At 44.3% G+C, this 27598-nt stretch overlaps 1 protein-coding gene across 1 annotated transcript; it reads right to left on the reverse strand.

Moving 5' to 3' along the window:
- Nucleotides 1–321: 321 nt before the first annotated feature.
- Nucleotides 322–5074, reverse strand: hhex (hematopoietically expressed homeobox). Its single transcript, XM_083932691.1, has 4 exons — nt 4516–5074; nt 1326–1504; nt 835–885; nt 322–750 (listed from the first exon to the last, which is right to left on the reverse strand). Exons 1-4 carry the CDS (start codon nt 4886–4888, stop codon nt 505–507), a joined length of 849 nt encoding a protein of 282 aa, XP_083788817.1. The 5' UTR covers nt 4889–5074; the 3' UTR covers nt 322–504.
- Nucleotides 5075–27598: the final 22524 nt, after the last annotated feature.

Consider the following 27598-nt stretch of genomic DNA (forward strand, 5'->3'; position numbering starts at 1 on the left):
TTCAATACATAGGCTTCATAGACCTTATAATTAATCGCAATGAAATTTCAGCTGTTCCAAATTCCAAAATGTATTCTTACCACAAAAATAGTTTATTGTATATCACCCAGCCAAAAATAATTTTCGCTACATGGATTATTTAATTGAAAACACATTTTAAGGCAACAGCCCAAAGCATGAGGGTTTATCATCCAGAGGACACAGTACAGAGAAAGTAATAGATTACAGTGAATGACAGAACACAGACACAATCAACAGAAACACAGCAGAGTGCTGTGCATTGAGAAGTTCCCAACAGAGGTGGCAACCCGGTGTGGAAGGCGTTGGAAGATAGAAATGTTATATTTGTGGGACTGATTTGACCTAAATACACCAGTGAGGGTTCTGTGTCTGTCCACAGACTCCAGTGAAGGTGAATGGACGGGCTCAGGGTCAGAGGAGTCCGCTGACCTCAATCAGCTCTGACTTTCCGAGCCAATCTAGAGTCAGTGTGGAGCCTGCTCTTCACAACTGTGGCTTCAGTGTGAACTCGTCGTCCTCTATGTCCAGCTCCTGGTCTGTATCCTCTGACATGTCAGAGTCCAGCTCGGTGTGATGCTGCCGAGGGGACACGGAGTGCGCGCAGCGGACCGCCTGCGCCAGCTCTGAGGCCGGGGCTGAGTATCTCTGCTCGGTCGTCTCGTCTCCTTTATTACTCCTCCCAGTAGAGCCGTCCTCCTTCACCTCTCTCTTACCTCCCTGAGGGTTTTCCTGATATGAATGGAAGAAGATGGTTTTTGAAAGAAGAGGCTCTAAATACAGAAGGAATATGATATGACTGTCAACACCTCTCACCTGTTTTAGTCTCCGCCACTTCGCTCGTCGATTTTGGAACCAGGTTTTAACCTGAAGGACAAAATGAAAAATAAACAAATGATGATCATTCTGGAGGGATTATTAAAGCTTTCTGTCAAACATTAATGCAATTAAATGATTATTCGTATTAAATAAAGGTGTTAAGTGCAGCAGATGCCTGTGAGTTTAGAATCAAAATGACGCATGCGCTGATAACCCCTGCTGAAGTTTTTCAACACTGTAGCTGTTAACATCGCTTTGCTGTCATGGTGGAGAAAAACACGTGAACATGCATTACGTCCCTCACTCTAAATGCGCTGTGTGCCTTCATGCGCCAAGGACCACCACTGCAGTGTCCTCTTCCCCTTCCGCCACCAGAGGTAGAAAACAATTGACCAACAGACTTAACAGGAGAATGGGATGTACAGCCTAAAATCTCCACTGATCGTGTGCACTGTGCGGAATGTCACTTGTAGACTCTTCCTGCTCACCTGTCTCTCGCTCAGCTGCAGCATCTTGGCCAGTCGCTTCCTTTCCGGAGGAGAGAGGTATTTTTGCGTCTCAAACTTCTTCTCCAACTCGATCGTCTGGTCGTTAGAGAACCGGACCTGACCGCCCTTTCTTTTATGTAAGGGCCTCTGTATGAAGGGAGTCCACAGCAGAGGTTTCCCTTTAGAGAAGGAAGACAGAGGAAGATACTTAAAAATTCGCATTTTCTGAACAACGAAGTAGGAGTTTTTTTCACAACATTCCCACAAAATTGTACACCATTCGTTATAGTATTGTAAGGGTAGTAAAATCCATTATGAATGGCACATATTTATTGAGCAGACCGGCCTAAATCAAAAGTAACAAGTACACCAAACAGCAATACATGGGAAAGTAGAAGAACAATGAGAGGAAATACAGAGGAAACTAACTTGAAGATTTATTCCAGTCCTGCCTTTGTAAATAATATATCCACATACGTAATGCCACTTTCAAACAGCTACAGTATACCTATGTGAATTACTTTCATAAGAAGCTGTGAAGTTCATTATTATTATTATTAGCCCATTTCACTGTCCAATAACTGATGCAAGCTGAAAGAGTTGAGTGAAAACTGATGGATTCCAGGTGCTATTGAAGCAGCAAGACAGATAAACAGCAGTGTGATAGTGTGTTAGCCTACAGTGGTCGGTGGTGTTGGAACACACCATTGTGAGATGAGCAGCAGCAGTGGAACAGCTCTGCTCTGGTTTCCTCTGCAGTTAATGGTGTGGAAAAAACAAGAGCTGTGGCCGGCTCTTTTGGGGAAGGTCGTGACAGAGTGAAAACTATGGGCAAATATCCGCTTCATGTGCTTCCTGCTTTGTGGTGTGATAGACGATGGCATCCACCAACAGACGCTCGTGTCCGCGGCTGTCCATGACACAATCTAGATGTGTTGCGGTTCAAAGTGCTGTTAAAGGACTCTTATTGCTGCTTTTCCAGAGGAAGTTAGCTAATCCAGTCCCATAGATTCTCTAAAAATCAAGATTTATAACGCTTTGTTGAATAACTGACTAACCTGAATGAATAAGATGAGACATGGACACATTTTCGAGTCATTTTGATTGATATTTGAGAGATATTTAGAGTCACATGTTTTAATTTCTACAATTCTCGTCCACATTATGCTTTGTGAAGCTGTTTCAATCTGGAGCCAATGAAAGGAAATAATTATAAAATTGAGCGAAGCTCATCTCATTAAGAATACAAAATTATAATGTTGATATTCAGGCTTTGGACGACATTTGATGAATATTAGCGCAAGGCATTTCCCTTTTTTTAACAATTCACTTTACATTAGTAGCCTAGGCTAATAATACTGAGCAAAATCCCCATCCCTCCGTAGATATAGGTCTAGGTGAAAGGAAAAAAATATCATAAAATAGTTATAAAAATCCACAGATTACATCACAGGATAAACGAATAATTCCGAACTGCTGTTCTTGAGCCACAGCAGAGCCCTCTATAGTGCTGTAGAGCCCGTTGCGTGTTTATTACTTAGGCCTTACATGCTTAAATAAAAATGTAACTGCCTGTTACTATGATAATCTTTAAAAGAATAAGGAAGAAAGAGCCTAAATACAAACATTGCAGTCGTTGTATAGTATTTTAATTTGCATCGTTTCAGCGTGTGTTAGTTGTACGATAATAAGGCAATGTGAGGTAATAATTAGTTTTTATTTAAGACTAACCCTTTCCTCTTATATTGAAGCCCGATTTTACCTCTTCTAAATGACAAGTTATCTTTTCTGCTCGGATTCCATCAGGCTTGATCTGCTGCCCTGTTTGCTTTATTTTCTCCTCCCCGCCAACCATAAAGAAAATCAGCCACATCCTCGCGGGCCAGGCAGAGGAAGTGCAACAATATGTCAAAAACGGATCCCGGGCTATCAGAGGCCGAGTGTTTCCTGAATATGTCTGTATTGAGGATGTCGATAAAATAATCAGCAGCGTGCAGCGAGCTCCCGAGGAAGCGGCTGGCCGGGGTGAGCCAGGAAAACATTAAACAGCTTCTGAAACCAGATTTACTCCTATCGACAGGCTCACGGCTTCCGCTCTGAACGGAAAAGGCCCGGCTTGTTTAACTCAACACAAAGTCACTGCGTGGCACACCGTATTTAAGGAGACCGTCAATCAAAAACAATTGAATGTGAACCAATTAACAAACCTTACATAAACAACGACTCCTGTGTGCATTCACAATCTGAAATGTCTTAGTGCCTGCATTTCCTTTAACCCGATTTATATGATATATTTGAAGACAGAAGGATACTGGCAATAATTTATAATAAGCTCACGTGGGTTTACATGCGTGCGTATGGGTCCTGAATACGAACACACACACACACACACACACACACACACACACACACACACACACACACACACACACACACACACACACACACACACAAGCAGTAAAATAAGAAGTGATTTAGAGCCTAGATGTGCTTTTAGTCACCGGCCGATCTACTCCTCTGATGTTTCAGAACAATGGAAGTCAGGAAAAAGAGTCAAGGTTGACCTGCACCCCACCCCCCACCCCCTATCACCACCACTGCTTGCAGACAGAATGGATAAGCCTGCCGCTATTGTGGCCCTAAATATGTCTGTCACAATAACAACGTGACTCTTATGTGCGTGGTCAAGCATTATGCAGAAATGTTCTTTTGGACTGAGATGAGATGGAGACCTCAGAGAGGAAGACGTCCAAAGACTCTTCATTTACCCCGAAATCTGTTTGTGTAGGCTGTGACTTGCGTTCAATACTCATGCATGCATGACCAAGCGTGATATACTTATGCAAAAGGGTTTCGTTGGCACTGAAACAAAGCTTGGGCAGATTTCATGCAAAGGGTAAAAAGGCCACCAATCAAGTCCGATTTATTTTTATACTGAATTAATTTAATTTATCATAGAAGGGAAAATACAAATACAAAATTTGGAACTTTAGAAATAGAAAATATTTTAAGACAGTGACAGTGTGCGTCCACCAGTCTAGATCTTTTTCACACAAGGAACCAAACACATTATTGTAGATTGGCACAGGGGTGCTGTAAATTACATGCACTGTAAAGAAGAAAGAAAATGTAGAACACAACATATTCAAATCCTATCCTAAATTTTTTTACGAACAATATCCCAACTCACCGAGAGGGTCGTGCCTCAGCAGCGCCTGTGCGTACTCCCCCATGGAGCGGTGGTGCTGGTGGTGGAACGGGTAGATGGAGCCGGCGAAAGCCCCGGCGGAGGCGTAGGTCGCAGTCAACGCTGCAGCGGCTTGGTGAGACAGTGTCGGGTGGATCGGCGTGGGCTCATAAATCGGCGTCCTGTACGGCGAGATGAGACTTGTAAAGGAGGAGTTGGGCGACGGGAGAGTCGGTGTGGGAATGATCGGTGAGGAAGAAGAGGATGAGGAGTTGGTAATGGTGTTGGTGGCAGTTCTCCCCAGAATATCATCGATGTAGAATGGTGTCGGATGAGCCGGTTGGATGGGAGTCGGTGCGTAAAGCGGGACGCTCATGGTGCCGTTTTCCGCCACTGCGCGCTGGAACTGGGTTAAAGCTGCGTCCCTCCTTTCTCTCCCCACAGCCTTCCTCTTTATCGACAATACTTCAGAAGAACTTATTTACAAACTACTAAATATCAGTTTTACCTTTCGCAAACTTCAGTCCACCGACTATCTGAGAGAGTCTTTCAGGGCTGTGGAAGAGACCGTTAGAGTGTTTTGGTGTCCATCAAGTTGGGGGGTTGGTGAAGCTGGTGGCTTGGTTCAACTGTTGGGGTTGTTATCTGGCTGCAGGCGGAGAAGGGAGGAGATAAGCGTACAGCCGACTTCCTGCAGGCGCCAGCCGCCCTTTCTGATTGGTTTACTCGCGGCTCCAATCGAGCCACACAGCGATCAGATGACAGGAGAGAAGAGATAATTGTATATCAGGATAATCGGTTCACTACAGCCGAATGGCAAAAGTCGTTGAATAATAAGAACATCATCTGATAATTTAATCTCATCGCATTTCTCTTTGTATAACACCTGACAGGCAGAGAGAGCGGAATTATTTCAACCAATAAGGAGTAGTTTATATACAGGTAACCCAATTTAAAGCACACAACCTATGAATTGCAAGAAAAGCTGGGATTATATTTAGGAAACGCTAAGTCAAATACATTCAACTTGCTCAAAAGATCGATTTAAATCATTTTGTAATTATGGCTGCAGTATATTTCCACAGAACATACAAAAAGGTGTTGTTTTGTGTTCGCTATTATCCAAGTTTGTGATTTTAAACTCTTTAAAATAGTTTAAGGACTGTAAGTAACCAATGTTCTGACCGTTGTGGGTTACCTGTATATATATGTATATATATAAATTACTCCTATAGGTCGAAACAACAGCCTTCCAGAATATCATCTATAATGCGAGGGGCGCATTTCACGGCAGGGGTGCTGAATACGGCACAACACCGGGATCGGTAATAAATACAAAACGCAATGAATCAATGAAAAATAAGAGACGTAGGCCATAACCCTAAACATTAAGAGGTGAAATATGAAATAATGAACGACCTCATAATATAGTATCTCCATATTTTCCTGCCAGGTTAACTTCCGTTGCTTTTGACTGATTTCAGGTAGATCTGGATCTTGAGATCCTTTAGGCAACATCTTGCAACTGAGAAATTGCGATTGTGTTTTCCATTCTGCATTTAGGAAGCTATAGTGTTTCTGTAATAATCAGAGATTTAAGTAATCAGATCATTTACCTAGTAAAATACATTTAAAAATTTTTTACAGGTAAAATTCCTGCATTAAAGTAGTATCAGTACTTTCGATGTGCATTACTAATGCTGTTTGTTGGGCCCTTTATTATTTAACATCTCATCTATTTTTTTATAATGATCATATGCTTATATGTAAGATGTTAATCAGGTGTTAGATAGATGTAGTAGACTAGAGGTATAGCAATACATTTAAACCATCACATATTATCTCAAAAAGTACTTGAGCACAATCCAAGCATGTATTGTAAATACATGTCTAAGTTATTATTTGGCAATAACCTTTTACTGATGTAAATTGAATTTCGGCTATGGGCCATTTTTTATTATTGTATTTGTGATTTGTACTGTGTTCCTCTAAACAACAGTGATGCATTAGTCTGTTTGTTATGAAGCTGTCATTCTGCTACCTAAAATCCTTGGACAAAATATGAGACACAGACAGCACCTTTTGCTGGTATGTTGCAGGTTCATTCTGAACTTGTGTTAAGCTTTGTGCCACATCAGATCCTAGTCTGAAGTGCTACATAATACACTTATATAAACACACATTTAAAGATCTTCATGCGGGCTCTTTGTCAGAGCCTGGGCCCTGTAGGCCTGTCCATGTATCTATCTATCCATGCACCCATAGGCTCAGATAGCAAGTCACGCTCTTATTCTACTCTCAACCTTTATTATTACACGGTTAAGTTGTCGATGTTTATTCCCAGCCCAAACGTTAAATGGGCTCTGACTTATCACACAGTGGTAAGTGTTATCTTTAACAATGTGATACAAGTTAACTGCAATCAACATCCTTAACGGTGCAGCTGAATAGCGGGTGATTAACTCATGATTTGAATGTTTGGAGTTTTCCTGTGAAATCCACCATACTATCAGTTCGGTTGAAGTGATATACTTATGATAATGACTACCAATATCCCCTCACATAAGTTTCAGCTAAGTGTTAAACAACGACTGATAATTTCACCACCAACGTGTACGTCTTACTATGGTCATCTTGATTTTGTATAACCTGCTGACATCATGAATGATCACAAGTTACGCTCTCACTGATAAATCTCCGGACTGATCGAATCCTGGCTCGTTCTTTTGATGCGTCTTTACAGCGCGCGCCACTAACTGCCAACTTTCTAACGGCTGTAATTTAGATAAAGTGGACTCAGAGTGCAAACAGGGATTTGAGCAGCCTTGAAGACATGAAAGAATTCACCAAACGGCTAATATTTGGACTGAGACAATGATTGCAGCTCATTGATCCGGCCAGCTTTCCGCGGCGTCAGGCTCCTGCCCAGGAACGACTGATAAGTTCTCCACAGAGCCGCTGCTGCTGCTGCTTCTCGGCAGCTGGCGCCATAAAACCTGTATGTTCCCATCAACAACCCCAACGACTGTCTCCTTCTTACCATGAAACATCATCCAAGTATCAGTGAAGGCTCTGAGAAGTTACGTGAACACAAGTTGTGTGTGTGTGATATGGGGCACAACAATGTATTATTATTATTAATAATAATAATAATAATAATAATAATAATTATTATAATAATAATAATAATAATAATTCATTTTATTATATAGCGCTTTTTACCCAAAGACGCTTACAATGACCGCCGAGAAAGGGGTAATGACAGTGAGGGCGGGACAAAACAGCACAACAGTAAATAGAAGCAATAATGAATGTGGCATAAATAATAATGATGATATTAATAATAATAATTATTATTATTATAATTTAAAAAAAATATAAAAATAACAACAGTACAGAGAGAAACAGAGCAGGTATACAGAGACAGTTAGAGTAGGGGCATGGTGGCAAGTAGGGGATTGAAGAATGCAGGGGGGCGGCTGTGGAGTGTAGAGGAGGGGATATTCTCAGAACAGACTATCCAGTATCTCAGGTGCCCCCTTTGATTGCTCAATGGGCAATTTCCCACAATTTTTTATTTATTTTTTGAGTTGTAAAGAAAAAGTCAATTAGTATCTCTCTCTCTCTCTCTCTCTCTCTCTCTCTCTCTCTCTCTTTCTCTCTTCTCTCTCTCTCTCTCTCTCTCTCTCTCTCTCTCTCTCTCTCTCTCTCTCTCTCTCTCTCTCTCTCTCTCTCTCTCTCTCTCTCCTTTTCTTCCTCCCGAACCGGTCAAGACAGATGGCCTACCTCCATAGAGCTGGGTCTGTTAGACGTTCCTGTCTGTTAAAGGGAAGGGTGCACAAGATTACTGGATTAATAGGGTGTGTTAGTAAATACTGTGTAATTACTACTACTTTTATGAAAGATAGTGCAACTTGTTGCTGCGCATAAGGGAATGGTTGGGTCTCTGTAAATCATAAACAAGTCACAGAGTGTGGCCTATACTTACTAAAGTGTCTTGAGATAACTGCTGTTATGATTTGGTACCATAAATAAAATTGAATTGAATTGAATTGAATTGAATTGAATTGTATATTACCCCCAACCCCTAGCTCCTAAAACCCAGGACTGTTGGCTAAAATCATTGTTATGTTGGCTAAAATGACTTGGACTAATAAAACGTGACACTCACACGTTTTAGGAGGTGGACCATCATATCTATTTCATTCTAATTCTATTCAATTCAATTTTATTTACAATGCCAAATCATAACAAAAGTTATCTCAAAACACTTACATATAGAAAGACCACACTCATGTATGATTTAAAGAGACCCAACAATAACCCCATAGCAACAAGTCACACTTTCTTAATAATAATAATAGTTATTATTATTGTTAAAGTGTAAAGTGTAAAGTGTCCTGAGATAACTTTGGTTATGATTTGACACTATAAATAAAATTGAATTGAATTGAATTGAATTATAATTATACTGTATTAATCCAGCACACAGTGGCAACGAAAACCTTCCCTTTAATAGGGAGGAGTGAGGAACAGACCCAGCTGAGGACGGCCATCATCGGTTGTGGAGTAAGAAAGGGAGAGAGAAAGAGACAGACACAGTCCCAGAGATGCAGGCTACAACAAAAGTAACAGTAACTATAATAAAAAAATAAATATAATAAAGTAATGTCAATATGACTTACACGTTAATGCAGTTAACATACCAGAGTGATATCAGTAGTAGAAACAACTACAGCTAAGGTGATAAAATATGATACTGATAATAATTATGGTGGTAAAATATGACTGATAATGTTTTTATGGCTATAAATTATAGACTTTATAAATCTAATATGGTATTTATGAATAATTGTAATAATAGCAACAGGCAACGTCATGCAGGACCACGGCAACAGGCACCACCGACAAAGACGACAAAGCACAAACAACTCCGGGGAAGAAGTTAAATTAGTAACATGCATTGATGAGACATGATATAGACAGAGAGGATAGAAGCTCAGAGTATTAGGAACAGGATTATCTCCCAGCAGACTAGGCCTATAGCAGCATAATTAAGGGCTAGTAAGCCCTAACTATAAGCTTTATAAGTTTTAAGTTTACTTTTAAATATGGGGACAGTGTCTGCCTCCCAACAACACTTGGGAGTTTGTTCCACAGAGAGGAGCTTGGTAGCTGGCCGCTAAGTCTCGTCTCTCTTATCTATCTCCTCTCACGTAGCGACACTGCCTTGACTGACAGGCAACTGGCTCCTTCCCTTTTCTCGCACCAGAGTTTGAACCGACAGGAACATTTCGATCAAGAATAACTGGGTTCAGAGCCTAGAAAGTTCGTTCCGAACTGGAACCTGAAAATATCTTAACCGGTTCATCCGTAGGTGTGCCAATCAAAAGATAAAGCAATGCAGCTTTCTTCTCTGGGGTGTGGTCAAGAAATGACATTAAAATGGGAAAGGAGATGTGTTCTGAATGAATGAGAGTGAGCGATCAGTGCAGAAAAGAAATAAAGTTCATCAAGATGTGTGAAGATACCAAGTGAATGTGCAGCAGCTACAGTTTTCAGTTTTAGAACAAATTAAGACCCCCGGAGTCCTGTGTGTTGTTTCGGCTGATGAGTGAAGTGACGGTGGTTAGCTTCAGAGACTCCGGCCAGGAGACAAAATAAAAGTGTCTCCTCCAGGGATTTCTGATCAGGAATAACTAACGCTGAGCTACTGTAAGATATTTTACTGAACTTTCATTCTAATGGAATGCTCTGCATTAATTTGAGTTCCCTCTCTTAAACACTGAACTTCGTAGTGTGTCTCTAGAGCTTTTATTGTGAAAGGTAAGAACCAAAGAAGTGAAGCTATCTGCGCGGCTTTAGTTGAGGTTGAAGTGAAGAAATAGATTTTTAAGATATGTAAAAGATTTAGTGTTTGTATACTGCATCTCTTCTTCTCACGTGTGGTAATTCCTTTTCCCTCTCCGCTTCAAGAATATCCTCCTTTATATCAATTCTCCATGCCTCTAGTTTTTTGAGAGATCTCATCTCATCTCTCATCTCTTCTTCAACCGCTTATCCCGGGTCGGGTCGCGGGGGGCAGCAGCTTTAGCAAGGGACCCAAAAATTCCCTTTCCCGGGCCACACCCAGCTCTAACTGGGGGATCCCGGGGCCAGTGTGGAGATATAATCTCTCTCCCAGTCTTGGGTCTTCTCCGAGGCCTCCTCCCAGCTGGACGTGCCTGGAACACCTCACCACGGGGCATCCTTACTAGATGCCCGAACCACCACAACAGCGGCTCTACTCCGAGTTCCTCACGGATGGCTGAACTTCTCACCCTATCGCTAAGGGAGTCTCCGGGCCACCCTCCTAAGAAAACCCATTTCGGCCACTTGTACCTGCGACCTCGTTCTTTCGGTCATGACCCAGCTTTCATGACCATAGGTGAGGGCAGGAATGAAGATTGACCAGTAGATCGAGAGCTTTGCCATCCGGCTCAGCTCTCTTTTCGTCACAACGGTGCGGTAGAGCGACTGCAATACTGCCCCCCCCTGCTCCGATTCTCCGGCCAAACTCACGCTCCATCGTCCCCTCACTCGTGAACATGATCCTGAGATACTTGAACTCCTTCACTTGGGGTAAGGACTCATTCCCTACCTGGAGAAAGCAATCCACCGGTTTCCTGCTGAGAGCCATGGCCTCGGATTAAGAGGTGCTGATCCTCATCCCAGCCGTTTCACACTCGGCTGCGAACCGATCCAGTGAGTGCTGAAGGTCACTGATCTACGATGCCATTAGGACCACATCATCTGCCCACAGCCCACTGATCTGCAACCCCTCCCCACCACGACTACGCCTCGATATCCTGTCCATGAAAATCACAAACAGGATTGGTGAAAAAGCCCACCCCTGGCGGAAGCCAACCTCAACTGGGAACGAATCCGACTTACTGCCGAGGATCCGGACACAGCTCTCACTTTGGGTGTACAGAGATTGGATGGCCCACAGAAGTGACCCCCTCACCCCATACTCCCGTAGCACCTCCCACAGTACCTCCCGAGGGACCCGGTCATATGCCTTCTCCAGATCTACAAAGCACATTTAGACTGGATGGGCATACTCCCAGGCCCCCTCCAGGATCCTTGCGAGAGTGAAGAGCTGGTCCATTGTTCCACGTCCAGGACGGAATCCGCATTGTTCCTCTTCAATCTGAGGTTCGACTATAGGACGAACTTTCCTTTACAGCACCTTGGAGTAGACTTTACCAGGGAGACTGAGTAGTGTGATACCCCTGTAATTGGCACACACCCTCTGGTCCCCCTTTTTAAATAGGGGAACCTCCAACCCCGTCTGCCACTCCCTTGGCTCTGTCCCAGACTTCCACGCAAAGTTGAAGAGACGTGTCAACCAAGACAGCCCCTCCAAACCCAAAGCTTTCAGCATTTCTGGACGAATCTCATCAATCCCTGGGGCTTTGCCACTGTGGAGTTTTTTGACTACCTCAGTGACTTCTGCCAGATATATTGACAATGATTCCCCATCAGCCTCCAGCTCTGCCTCTACAAAAGAGGGTGTGTTGGTCGGATTAAGGAGTTCCTCAAAGTGCTGCTTCCACCGCCCGATTACCTCATCAGCTGAGGTTATTAGCGTCCCGTCCTTACTGTAAACAGCTTGGACGGTTCCCCGTTTCCCCCTCCTCAGATTTCAAATGGTTTTCAAGAAGCACCTTGGTGCCCCCCGAAAGTCCTTCTCCATGACTTCCTAAAACTCCTCCCACACCCGCTGCTTTGCCTCTGATACAGCAGAGGCTGCAGCCCTTCTGGTCCGTTGGTACCTTGCAACTGCTTCCGGAGTCTTCTGGGATAACATATCCCGGAAGGCCTCCTTCGTCAGTTGGACAGCTTCCCTGACCACAGGTGTCCACCCAGGCGTTTGAGGGTTACGGCCCCTTGAGGCACCTAAGACCTTGAGGCCACAGCTCACCGCTGCAGCTTTAGCAATGGAAGCTTTGAACATTGCCCACTCCAGTTCAATGCCAACAACCTCCACAGGGATGCCAGAAAAGCTCCGCTGGAGGTGTGAGTTGAAAATCTCTCGGACAGGGGCCTCCTCCAGACGTTCCCAGCTCACCCGCACTACTCGTTTGGGCTTACCTGGTCTGTCCAGAATCTCCCCCCATCCTCTGACCCAACTCATCACCAGATGGTATTCAGTTGACAGCTCTGCCCCTCTCTCCACTCGAGTGTCCAAAACATATGGCCTCGGATCAGATGATACGATCACAAAATTGATCATTGACCTTTGGCCTTGGGTGCTCTGGTACCACGTACACTTATGAGCATCCTTATGTTTCGAACATGATGTTAGTTATAGACAATCCTTGACTAGCACAGAAGTCTAATAACAGACGACCGCTCGGATTTAGATCAGGGAGGCCGTTCCTTCCAAACACGACTCTCCGGGTGTCTCCATCATTGCCCACGTGGGCGTTGAAGTCTCCCAGCAGAATTATGGAGTCCCCTACTGGAGCCCCATGCAGGACTCCATGCAGGGTCTCCAAGAAGGCCGAAATACTCTGAACTGCTGTTCGGTGCATATGCACAAACAACAGTCAGAGTTTTCTCCTCTACCACCCGCAGGCGTAAGGAGGCGACCCTCTCGTCCACCGGGGTAAACTCCAACACCGCGGTGCTCAGCCCGTGGTTTGTGAGTATCCCCACACCCGCCCGGCGCCTCACACCCGGGGCAACTCCGGAGAAGAATAGGGTCCAACCCCTGTCCAGGAGTACGGTTCCAGAACCGAGACTGTGTGTGGAGGTAAGCCCCACCAGATCTAACTGGTAGCGCTCCACCTCCCGCACAAGCTCCGGCTCCTTCCCCGACAGAGAGGTGACATTCCACGTCCCCAGAGCCAGCCTCTGCTGCCCCTGTCTGGTCCCTCAAGGCCCCTCACCTTCACTGCTACCCGTGCAGCAGCGCATCCGACTCCAGCGGTTCCTTCTGCGAGTGGTGGGCCCACAGGATGGAGAGGAGGGAGGTGCCACGTCACTTTTTCGGGCCACCAGTTGCTCGCCAGCGAGCCCTCCGTCTGGGCCTGGCTCCAGACGTGGGCCCCGGGCTTCCTCCGGGCAGGGTCTCTCTTCCTCGTTTGTGCATAGAGTCTTTGTGAACCATTCTTAGTCCGGCCCCTCGCCTGAGAACAGTCTGCCATGGGAGACCCTACCAGGAGCACTAGGCTCCAGACAACACAGCCCTTAGGTTCACAGGGACACACAAACCTCTCCACCACGATAAGATGATGGTTCCCTGAGAGATGGATTTTTTTAATATGTTAATAACTCATAAAACAAAGAAAATTGACATCTACCATTTAAGTGGGATAAAGTTAAATCTTCAATCTTAGACAATGGAGGTAGACAGCAGCAAACAATTGCTCATGGTAAGAAACAATTAAATGCTTCAGCTGTAAGCATTTATAAAACAGGTTTTTTGGAATGTCATACTTCCCACATTAAGTTACCTTCCACATACAACTCTGAAATTTTCTGAACATCTTTGTTAAACCACATCTTAAATCAACCATCTGCTCTCCTAGGTGTCATACTTTAAAGAAACAATTTGCTAAATATTATGCTCCTAGGTACGCAAAGCCTTCCTTAGTAGTGAGAATAGAATCGATTTTTTTTATTGTCATTGCATATCAGGTACTGTATACAGTGGAACTGCAGTGCTCCTTCGGCCAGTGCATAATAAATGTTAAAAGAAAATAGTAAAACAGGAATAAATTAATTAATTAAATAGCAAAGAATAAAGGTAGAAAAATAGCTACACTGTATATACATAATTTACTGTGCAAACTTCCCTGCTCTGCCGTGTTCGGGACAACTGAACGGCGCAGCGGCAGCTACGTCACCGGTCGAGTGCTGCACACATCTTTGGTAGTTGTGACGGTGCCGTTTGGAGCCAGGTCAGGACTATCAGTGTCGTCGCTTTGTGCGTGGATGCAGAGCAACCACAACCGACACTTCCTGTATGTTCATGTGTGGAATAAATATGGCTAACAATATACTGGAGTAGCTGCAGTTCTTTTTACCGAGAACTAAAACCAAACCTGTGTACGCCAGCATACATAACAAAGAATTCACAAGTGGTCCTTCGAGCCGGATATACACATGGCTACAAGCAGAGGATATTATGATGGGCAGCTGCCACAGACTCCCCGTCCCAGCAGAGTGCAACGCATTCCCGGACATCCGGAGGATTACGAGGTATCATAACAAGGTCAGTGTCACCGAGGACATCTACATATACAGCACCACCCAAAACAGAAGGATTTCATTCCTATCCAGCGCCCACATTTCCAGCGTATGAGAGCCCTGATGATAGACTTCAGCGCCTAGAGGCATGTTTGCAGACAGCGAGACACCACATGAGAGAGTTGGAAGCCGAAATTGACAATGTTAGACAGACTCCTAACCCTCAGGTTGGCTACACTCACCCCACATATCACTCACATCAATATGCTGCAGATATGTCACAATAGGGTAGCCATCCCCAACCAGAGAGGGTCCACATTATTACCATGCAAGTCCTCATGCGAGGATATGGTCAGCCGAGACAGCTTGCGCAAGGACAGCTCCATGCCATCCTGAATACTCCATCAGTGAAGGCCGGAGACTATCAAGGTTTTGAAGATTTTGCAGCATCAGTTGGAACACTAGTGGGCATGTTAAGCAGACTGCAAGGTCCCTCATCTTCAGAGCTGATGTGTGGTTCCCCTGTTGACACACTTCTCACTAAGCTGCCTGATAACTTCAGAGATGCCTTTGCTGAATACTGCTTTTCCAGGGGTATTATCCATAGTGGAAGTGACAGGACATTACTCTTCCAGATCTGGCAGACTGGCTTGAGAGGAAGGTCCAGACTCTGCTGGTATCCTGTCGGATAAGCACATGTCCACCAGAACCCACACATGCTGACAGCCGGGAGTGCAGATCAGTGAATCAGCCAAGAGTGAAGTCTGCAACTATTCTACCGGGTAACCATCAGGGAGCACAGCAACTTAATCCAGCTCCTGTATCTAGCATCCCACTACAGTCTAAGAAGTGTGACAGGTTTAAGCCATATTGCCCTTACTGCAATAACAAAGAACACTACCTCAGCTCCTGTGATGACCTTGCTAAGCTCACAAACAAGGCTAAGGCTGACTGGATAAAGGAAAAGAAAAGATGCTGGAGGTGTGGGAGAGGACACACACCTGACAACTGCACTTTAGAGAAGCCATGTTCAACTTGTGGAGAACAACACCTCACTGTGCTCCATGATGTGGCTCAAACAGAGACTGTCCTGACCATGAGTACATCCCCCAGCATGATTTACATGGACCAAAGTTGTCATTCAGGTCAAGTAATGCTGAAGGTTGTCCCAGTACGCCTGCACAATGGTAAGAAAACACTCAGCACATATTCTGTTCTGGATGACGGATCTGAAAGAACAATCATACTACCAACTCCTGTGTGTCTCCTGGGTCTCAAGGGTAAGGAAGAAATCCTGCCCCTGAGGATGATTAGACAGGACAAGGTGCAATTAAATGGAGCTCCAGTCTCTCTCAAAGTATCACCCATGATGAAGAAAGGGATGAAATCTGACATTCAACATGCTTTCACAGCAGCAGACCTGAATCTGGCTGAACAATCATGTGCAGTTGAAAATCTGAAATGAAGCTACCAACACTTGAGAGACATTCCCCTGCATTCTTATAGTGGAGTCCAACCTATGCTACTCATTGGTTCCGACCACGCTCACCTGATAACACCAGTATCCCCAGTCCTGATTGGTGGACTTTTAGCTGTGTGCACGGCTCTGGGATGGGCTGCGCAGGGACCTGCCACGTTCCTGCAGCATTCATCAGGTGAGAACAGCTGCCTGCATTCTTCATTCCTCTCCCCGTCGGAAGAGCTACATCAAAATGTTGAAAGGCTCTGGAAGCTAGACACATTATCGTTCAGAAACAGTAAGGAGGTGATCCGCTCCAGCGGGGATAAAGTAGCTCTGGAACAACTGGAGTAGAAGACCACCAGAGTCACAGTTGACGGTGTGTCCCGCTGTGCTACTCCATTGTTACGTAAACCTAAAGCACCCACGCTCCATGCTCCACCCATGGCCGTCATGGCTCTCCTCAGAGCAATAAAGTGCCCCCTTGCTAGAAACCCTGAATAGGCTGTGGTGTATAATGCAGAGATACACAAATTGGAGAAAGCCAGATATGTTGTCAAGATCAATGCTGATGAGGTGAACAGGTCAGAGGAGTCATGGTTTCTCCCTCACCATCTTGTTTACCATAATGGTAAAGCCTGAGTTATCTTCAACTGCTCATTCAACTATCAACAAGCCTGGCTCAATAACAACCTGCTTCCTGGTCCTACTTTAAGTGCACCAATACTTGGTGTGCTACTGAGGTTCAGAGAACACGCTGTGGCCATCAGTGGAAATATACGCGGCTTGTTTCATCAGGTGGCTATGTGGCTTAAGACCAGCCACTTATCCGCTTTCTGTGGCATGATGGAGTGAAAGACCACAGCCCAGAGGTCTACGAGTGGCTCGTTTTGCCATTTGGGACTACCATCAGCCCATGCTGTGCATCTTATGCTTTACAGCGCCATGTGCAAGAAGACCTTGAGAGCAATGAAGATGTCATTCAATCTGTGATTCAAGCATTTTATGTAGACAACTGTCTCCAGTCCCTGCAGTCTCAGGAACGAGCCAGATAGCTCATCGACAAGATGAGAGCTCTCCTTGCCCGCGGAGTCTTTGATATGAGACAGTGGTCCGGCAACATGCCTGAGGTTATCGCTCATCTACCTCTCGAAGCCATATCAGCAGGATGTGAGTCATGGCTGACCACAGATAAGACCGCCTCACAAGAGTCAACACCCGGTCTTCATAGTAAACAGCCTTTCAGTCCCAGATGTAACCTAGGTCAAATCATGGTCAGAACTGGTTTCCGCCACATTTCAGTCCCTACACTGGGCGGCTGTCCTCCTATGACTGCAGCAGACAAAGTCCAGACAGAAGTTGCCATCCTGAAGAGAGCACAACAGGAGAGTTTCCAGCAGAGTTTACTGCACTGCAGGCAGGTAAACCTCTCAGTTCCAATAGCAGTTTAGTGTCTCTATCCCCTGTCTACGACGAATATGTGGAGCTAATAAAGGTCCGAGATCGACTTAGAAAGGCAGAACATCTAGAAGAGGAAATCATCCATCCTATTATCCTGGCACACCATGTCGCCAAGTTGCTTATACAGGACTATGACAACCGGTTGCTCCATGCAGGTCCTGATCGTGTACTTGCAGAAATAAGAAGGACATACTGGATCATTCGTGGACGTCAAGCTGTCAAGAAACATCAGCATAGCTGCACAGAGGCAGCAAATGGTGCAGCAAGCCTGTTCCATTCCTCAGATGGCCAATCTGCCAGCCGCACGGCTGCGCATCAACCAATCAACATACTGGTCTACTGGAGTAGATTGCTTTGGCCCGTACACCATCAAAATAGGCCGTAGACACGAGAAAAGTTGGGGTAATATCTTCAAATGCCTCACCACTCGGTGTGTGCATCTGGATTTTTTTTGTGCAGCATGTACACTGACTCCTTTCTGCTTGCCTTAAAGCGCTTTGTGGCAAGAAGAGCGAAGCCGTTCGAGATTCTCTGTGACCGAGGCACTACTTTCCGGGGAGGTGACAGAGAGCTGCAAGAAGCCTTTGCTGCACTTGAGCCAGCATTAAAGGACCAGCTCGCTGAGCAGAGCATCAGCTTCAGATTTAATCCACCCCATGCACCTCATTTTGGCGGTGTTTGGGAGAAAGAGATCAAATCCGTCAAAGCTTCCCTGCAGTCATGCTGAAAGACCAAGTACTCCCAGAGGAAGTCCTCATGATGGTCCTGATAGAAGTTGAGGGAATCCTCAACTCTAAGCCTCTTTGCTATGCTACATCAGACATCGCAGATCTCGACCCTGTAACACCTTATCTCCTACTCATGGGGGCGGCGGGATTCATCGCTACCACAAGCTGTGTACCACAACAGTGACCTGCTTGGACGTCTCTGCTGGAAACACAGCCAGGTGCTGGCAGATCACTTCTGGCTCCAGTTCACCAAGAACTATGATCATCAACCCACAGCTGCCCAGGGCACTGTGGCCGGTTGGACGAGTCACCAAAGTGATCCCCAGCGATGATGGTCGGATACACACAGCTGAGGTAAACATTAAAGAGTCTACATACAGGACTGAGGACTGAGACTAATGTTACTGCCCAGCAGGGACCTCTGAAGTACTGCAAATTCACCAAGGGCCTCATGTATCAATGTTGCGTACGCACAAAAACGTGGCGTACGCCATTTTCCACGCCAACGTTCAGATGTATCAAAAGTGAAATGTCCGTGGAAATGTGCGGTGCGCCACGCAAACTTCATGGCTGTTGTACACACGTTTCTACAGCTATTGTTTTGTTGCCGATACTTAGAGGTGCTGCTGGGAAACTGTTAATCATGTGAAAACAATTCATCCTCAGTGTAATGTGCGCATCAGAAACACATTAATGGACAATTAACACACGCGTTTGCAATCATATGGATGGATATAAAAGCATGCGCAAAGTGATGAAAAAATGGCATTAACAATGGCAGCCTTGGCCTTGTTAGAAGACATTGCAAATGGTAATATTAGACGTGAGAGGGTGTTTAGAGAACGGGAAGATCTGTTGGCAAATAATGACAACTGGCTCATGAGATGTTTCAGGTTGCCGAGGCCAGTGTTACTGGAGCTGTGCGTAGCTCACCAACATCGTGGCAAGGTGGCATGGTTCAACGCATGACTTGTTCATTCTTACCAATAGCATGGTTGGTAACAGGTTGGAGGCTGGCACGGTGCACGATGGGTGGCTTCTCGGTGAGTAAATCATTTATCCTTTTAATTGCGCCCCGAATTTAAACCAGCACAATGCCCGTTTAGGCACGTGCATTCAAATATGTGTTGTTTTTTTTCCATGGTGAAAAAAAAGTAGCAGCGCTATCTAGTAAGTGTTCTAGTGTGTTCAGTATTTGTCTCAAACGCGTGTGTAACGTTGTATATGTCACTGCAGTAGCCACGGCGCACCTCTGCAGTCAGTAATATTAGTGTGATCAGTCTTGTCAATCCTTGTAATGAAGTTGTTTTCCCACGTACAGTAGTGTGATTATTTATATTATATAAATATCTCTTTAGAAAAGTAACTTAATCAAGTGGTGCATGAACAAAGGAAATTAAATCTATTTCACATGTTGTATTCTTCCTTCATTTGACTCCAGGGGACAGAGGTTACCCCCTGAGAACGTGACTGTTGACCCCTCTCACTAACCCCGGCACCGACCAAGAGGGGAGGTACAACGACCGCCATTCCCGAACTCGGGCAGTGGTGGAGAGGGCAATTGGCCTATTGAAGGGGCGCTGGCGCTGTTTAGACAGGTCGGGCGGGGTGCTGCTGTACACACCTGATAAGGTGTGCCGCATCGTGCTGGCATGTGGTGTCCTGCACAACTTGGCACAACACCATGCCATACCACTGCCAGACCACATCCCCCCACCAGAAGAACTGGATGCCGGACCAGTTAACCTCGACCCACCCCGCGAGGCAAGGACACAATTTACTTTTTAAGTCCATTTATTGCTTGACAAATATCCCCCAGTGCATTTACAATTTGATCAAGACGATCACTGACGCCACGGATTGCTCGCACTATTTCCTCCTGTGATTCCAGCACAGCTTGCCAAAGGACACGGCCAGTCGGGCGGACGTCAGCAGCTGCCGTGGAGTCGCCGGGGCGCGTGGTGCTGGAGGTGTCGGTGGAGTCCCCGGGGCGCGTGGTGCTGGAGGAGCCAGTGGAGACGCCAGGGCGCACGGTGCAGAGGGAGGAGCCCTCCCCTGGTTCATCGTCTATTTCAGAAATAATAATAAAAAAAGTAATTAAACATGAGTCAATGTGTTTATATCCTGGCAACTTAACACATGAGTGAGCAGCCTATTGTACGACCAGTATAAGGACATTTCTGATTTTAACATTTTTACCTTGAGGATGATCTGTGTCGCCTTCATGGGCCCCCACAACTTCGCGTAGAGCTGTGTCCCCCACAATAGCCGCCACTCTAGCCGTCAAAGGGGGTCAGTTCCTCCCCTCCTGTCCCCCCGCCTGTTGCGGTGATACTTCGGCGTTGGGCCGAAATCCTCCGCTTCACCTCCACCTTCAAGTCGGACCATTTTTTTTTAAATTTCAGTGGTTGTGCGCTGCTCCGACCCCATGGCGTTCACTGCCTCACACACACACTCCCACTCAAATTTCTTTTTCTTCGAGTTTATCCCCGAAGAGAGGCTACCAAATAACACTGCTCTTCGGGTCTCCACTTCATTTAATAAAACCTCAAGCTCAGACTCGTTGAAGTTGCGCTTCTTACCTCTACTCATTGTTTAAATCTGATGGTGCAGAGAGGGAATCCCAGGTGCAGGCCCTATTTGAATTGATTTGAATATTTTAATGGGGGCGTGGACAGGGAGGAGTTTAGCACTTCTACATGTGCGCTCAATTCCACGTTGATTGGGATGTACAAAGGAAAAGTGCTTGGATCCATGCGTACGCACACTTTGATACATCTGAATTTTTTTGTACGTACGCCAGTTTCTGGATTCTAGCGTACGCCATGTTTTAGTAAGAAATCCACGCAAGTCTTACAGTCAGTACATGAGGCCCCAGGTGAATTTGGGGTGGCTGTGCAAACTTCCCTGCTCTGTCATGTTCGGGATGTCACCGCCATATCACTGTACGTCACCGAAAGGACCCGAACAGTTCCAAGGGTACAACTGAACGGCGCAGCGGCAGCTACGTCACCAGTCGAGTGCTGCACACATCTTTGGCAGTTGTGACGGTGTCGTTTGGAGCCCAGTCAGGATTATCAGTATCGTCGCTTTGTGTGTGGATGCAGAGTAACCACAACCAACACTTCCTGTATGTTCATGTGTGGAATAAAGATAGATAACAATACACTGGAGTAGCTGCAGTTCTTCTTACCGAGAACTAAGACCAGACCTGTGTACGCCAGCATACATTACAAAGAATTCACATTTACACATCATAGCACACACACTAACTATGAGTTCAGGGACCTGATGGCCCAGGGAAAGAAACTGTTTCCGAGTCTTTTAGTCCTGCCCCTGAGGCACCTGTACTTTCTAAGGTTGAGGTGCTGTCCTGGGTGTGGGGGAACTGCAGTGACTGCCCTAGGTGTCCTGAGACACCGCATGCTGGCAATGTCTTCTAGCTAGAGTAGGGGACTGCCAGTGATGTGTTGTGGTGTCTTTATGACCCTCCGCAGGTTCTTTCTTTCTGTCACAGGGCAGTTGGCATACCAAGCCGTAATACAGTATGTCAGGACGCTCTCGATGGTGCTGCGTTAAAAAGCCACTAACAGTTTCTCCTCCAGACAGTTCCTTCTAAGTAGGTGGAATCACTGTCAGGCCTTTTTTACCACCGATGATGTGTTGGCAGTCCAGGAGAGGTCCTCGGCTATATGTGTCCCAAGGAATTTGAAGGAGGACACCCGCTGAATACATTCCCTGTTGATGCTCAGTGGGGCTGGTTCTCCTCTGCTGATGAGGCCCATGACCGCCGTATCATTCGCAAATTTAAGGATAGTATTGGAGGGGTGTATTAATGTGCAGTCATGCGTGCATAGGGAATACAGGAGAGGGCTCAGCACACAGCCCTTCGGAGAGCCTGTGCTGAGGGTCAGGGTGGAGGAGCAGGTTGTGCCTACCGTTTGAGAGCGGTCAGTCAGGAAGTTGTTGATCCAGGCACAGTTGGAGGGAGGGAGAGCAGTGATCAGCTTGTCTACCAGAATGTCAGGAATAATGGCTAGCTGTAATCTATGAACAGCATCCTGACGTAGCTCCCTGGCTGCTTGAGGTGGCGTGGTGTGGTGTGTTTAGAGCTGCAGTGATGGCGTCCTCCATTGATCTGTTTGCTCGTTGGCAAACTGATGTGGGACCAGGTTTGAGGGGAGACAGTTCTTGGTGAGGTACAGGATGAGCCTCTCAAAGCATTTGAGTGGAGGAGCCACACTCTTCTTGGAACAAATGTTCAGAAAAGGTATAATGTTTGTAAAAGATATTATAAATGAAGAAGGGGGAATTATGTCATATCCACAAATAACACAAATGCATATGTACTCAACAATACAATCAACTAATTGGATCTCTACCACAACAACAGAAAAATAAAGTTAACTCGATTGCAGGTTCATACTTAGTATGTAGACCAGCTATAAAACAGACCAGATGGCTAAAAAAACACATATACCACACAATACCTTATGGAATTTTCGACAGCTGGGAAAGAATGTTTGACATACCAAATCTATGGACTCAAGTCTTCACAACTTTGTATTAATCTACAATAGATACAAGAACAAGATAATTTCAATACAAATTAATTTGTAAGTATTTAGCTACAAAACAATGTTATGGATATGGGGGAAGGAGAAAAGACCATGTTGTTGATTTTGTAAGGAGGAAGAGACAACAGATCACTTATTTTGGTACTGCTCACCAGTCGCTTGGTTTTGGATTGAAGTGAAAAGGTGGATGTTGATCTATGATGTAATAATGTGATTGGTTATTTTCACAGTGCTTTTGGGTGATCTGTCAGTCACCCAAGCTCTTCAGAACATCATTATTTTGTTAGGGAAAATCTTAATTTTCAAAACGACTGGTGTTACCCTCTGAGGTCGACACCCACGCCCGCGCGTCCTAGCGATGTTTTTTCACTGTTTATATCAACATTTTAGCGATTGTACAGCATACAAACGTGATCGACAGTATATATTGCCGGAGAAGGCATTGGTCACTCACACGGCCAATTAGAAGACAGGAAAGACCACTTGTGACTGGAATCAATTGCTTCTCAGTGTGTGGTTGGTGGACTGTGGTGTCCGTCATCATTTTCTGTGAAACTAATAGACACTCAGATAATCACTAAAGACCCACCCACTACCATCAGCAAGTTGGTCTGATCCGTTTACTGCAGTAAAAGGATCAGACCAACTTGCTGATGGTAGTGGGCATGGAACAAGTACAGCATAATATGTTGTGATCTGCTGCCAGTGTTAGGATGCATCCTAACGCTGGCAGCAGATCACAACAGTGGAAAACACAAGCACCGTTCTAGAATATATGCAGGTACCCTTAAAATTGGAATTTACAAAAGTATGCAAGATCGAGAAAATATCCTTAGACCTGAGAGAGTTAATGAATTGAATATATGACATCATGAAACAAAGGAAACAAGCTATGCAGAAAGATGGAGTAAAATAACGTTAGTGGAAGGATAGGAAACACAAACAAAAAACAAAACATAAAAGAAATGAATGTCTAATTAAAGAGACAAACTTAAATTAAAAAATATATTTATTTTTTTAATTTTAATTACTTATTTATTTTCCATTTCATTACCTTTGTAAAGATTTAATGGCTATGCTGTACTTGTTCCATGCTTTGAACAGGTAACTAAAAAGACAAAACAAAGAGAGGAAAAAAGAAGAAGGAAAGAAAGTCCCCCAATGGGATGGTTGTGGTGGTGGGGGAAAAAAACAAAAAGAACAAAACAAATGCATGTCTTTGAGCGTGTCAATCTTAATGTAGGCTATGTTTCTTCAGCTATAGCATCTAATTAACATTTTTAAAGTGATCAGCTGAACATTAGACTAGTAACCTTATCTTACCTTATCTAAGTTTAAGAGTAAACTTAAAACTTTCCTTTTTGATAAAGCTTACAGCTAGGGCTTACGATAAGACTTTATTCTGCTTAATTATGCTGCTATAGGCCTAGTCTGCCGGGGGATAATACTTTTCCTGATACTCTGAGCTTCTCTCCTCGCTGTCTGTACCATTCATGTCTCATCAATGCATGTCACTAATTCAGCTTCTTCCCCGGAGCTGTTTGTGCTTTGCCGTCTCGCAGGTCTCTGCTGATCGTGGTGGTGCCTGCTGCTGTGGTCCTACATGACGCTTCCTGCTGCTATTATCACTGTTACTCATATATACTATCACTAGTTTAATAAACTATAAAATTTGTAGCTGTATCGTAGCTGCTATTGCCACTACTCATCATTGATCATGTTTGCCACCATAATTATTATCATTTTCATATTCTGTCACCTTAGCTGTGCTTGTTTCTACTATTCTGTTGTATTAACAGTCTTAACACATACCTTATATTCACATTACTATAAATATTATTATACCGGTAGTTACTTTTAGGCTTTGCTTGCATCTCTGGAAGTGTGTCTGTCTGTCTGTCTCTGTCCATCTGTGTGTCTTTTCTCTCTTTCTCTCTCCTTTTCTTCCTCCCCAACCAGTCAAGACAGATGGCCGTCCTCCACAGAGCTGGGTCTGTCTGACGTTCCTGCCTGTTAAAGGGAAGGTTTTCGTTGCCACTATGTAAATCATAAATAAGTAATTGAATGTGGTCTTTACCTACTCTGTAAAGTGTCCTGAGATAACTTTTATTATGATTCGACACTATAAATAAAATTGAATTGAATTGAATTATCGCTACATTTAATTTGTGTCATAAATCAGCTGTAAATATATACATAGTTTACAGGCTACATAGGCGGTGGCAAGCGTTAAGGATCCTTACGCATCAAAAACAAAGGTAGGCAGATAATTGTGAGATCCTGCGCACATATTGTTAAAAAAAAGGAGACCCTGAACTGTTGGGCAGCAGAAATCCTTCACCAAGCAAGAATGGGAAATCATTCCACTTTCAAAATGACATCAGTTGGTCTCCTCAGTTCCCAAATGCATACAGTGTACATGAACAATTGAAATTGTTTTGACATGTCTTTGTGCTATTTCCAATAATATATGGGGTTTCAATGATTTGCAAATCATTGCATTCTGTTTTTATTTAGGGTTGTACAGCCTGCGGAAGATCTGGCAAGATGCTTGAAGAGGATGTAGGTAGTTGTACAAGATGACATTTACACCTATTTTACTGTATTTAATTTATTTTCTCCACCTCTTCTCTTTCATTTCACTTTATAGTATGTAAGAATTTTTTTTTCAGAATTAGAATTTGTCAAAGATTATTATTATTTCGTTTTTTGATGTTTATCACTGATAGTTTATCTGAAGTATTCTTGTTCACTGTTTGGTCAAAGGGCTTTACTGATGCCTGACACCTGTCATAGACTGACAGATGTGACCTGTATCGATACAGCATGTGCATTCTAACACAGGGTGTACTATGGGTTTCATACAGGCAGGCATTTAAATCTTCTTATCTGATGTAGAAAAAATACCCTCAAGCCTGCCTGCCCTAAGGCATATTGGCACCCTCTGCTGCATTATTTAATTTATTGTCTGTTCTGGAAATATTATTATTAAATTTTTTTTTTACTATTATTCTCATGTGACTCAAGGGGTCAAACATTGTTAGTTAAGGGAGGAGACCCTTAACTCCGGAAGCTCCGGAAGTAGCTCTCAGATTGGTCACAATTGTTTTCGTTTCAGTTTCCTTTTATGTTGTTTTGCTCTGTCTTATGTGTCTGCCCCCCCCCCTTTTTTTGTTTGTTTGTTCTGTTTTATCCCTCCTCCCCACTCCCTTCTTCCACTACAATGGAATACTTTGGCTCATGCAGTACCATTCTAACTTATCAGTGTTGATATGACTAATGCTGTAAAGACAGGTACTTGAGTGCATCTGATGTCCTGGAATAGGGGGAATGATTAACGCAATCAAAATCGCTAAGGTCCTGACACAGTTACAGAACCTCACGTATTAAGAGGGCGTGGATGAGTCACTTATTCCATTCCAAAATTCCAAAATAACAGACAAAAATAGAGGGGCAGCTATTATCATTCATAAAACACATCAGAACACACCAGTGGTCTTAGTTTCGGTTTATGCGCCTACCTGGGAAAATGAACTGTTTTTTACAAGACTATTTGCAAGAATCCCAAACGCTGACAGTCACCGCATTATCATCCGTGGGTACTTCAATCTGGTGCAGGATGTGACCCTCGACAGATCCTCCCCTACAAAAATTACACTATCCAAATCAGCATACACAGTAAAAACATACGTATCAAAGTTGGGAATTTCAGATCCATGGAGGTTTAAAAATCTCCAGGGTAAAGATTTCTCCTTTTTTTCCTAGCAAAGCAGGCCCAGCTAGTGCTTCCAGAGTGATCTCTAAAACTCAACTATCGGACGGCAGCCACATTTCTGATCCAGTGAGTATCAACAAGTCTTTTTCTGATCTTTACACCGCACTATATAATTACTGCCCAATTATATAGTTGGGACCGATTACTGCAGCGACTGTTTAACATAACCTCGGATTGAAATAAATATCTCTAGTGAACTTGGTAGACCCGTCTGTCTGTTCGAGGTGCATGAAGCAATCAAGTCTATGCAAGACAGGAAATCTCCTGGTCCCGATGGTTTTACAGTCGAGTTCTTTAAGGCTCACTCGATGTCATTAGCCCCCATCCTTAGCCATCTGGCTTAGAAACCAGAATGAGTTTAAAGGGATCACTCGTTTTGGTCTAGTCCACAAACTTTCCTCATATGCCGATGACCTTCTCTATTTATTTCAAACCCCACATCCTCAATACCCCCAGTTTGGGGTATCCTGGATCAGTTTGAGCACCTATCAGGATATAAGAGTAAGTTATTTTTTATCAACAACTTGGCAAGATCACGCCCATAATTAATACTCCCCTTTAAAACAGCTATAAGGGGTTCAAGTATTTGGGGGTGTTTATCACCAGCTGCTTCAGGGACCTTTTTCAAAAAAACTCACTCAAAGTCAAAGTTTCTGAATCTTTTTCAACATCTCCCAATTTGTCTGAACTAATCATATTTTACTTATCTGGACCAACAACTTAACACCTTTATTTGGCAGAATAAACCACCCCGTATCGAAAGCATATTCTTCAACTCCCTAAACCTGAAGTGGGACTATTACTTACTAATTTCCGCCACTACTTCTGGGCCTGCAACATTAATAAA

Source organism: Echiichthys vipera (genome assembly GCF_963691815.1).
Source record: "Echiichthys vipera genome assembly, chromosome: 18".
In the NCBI taxonomy this organism is placed as follows: Eukaryota; Metazoa; Chordata; class Actinopteri; order Perciformes; family Trachinidae; genus Echiichthys; species Echiichthys vipera.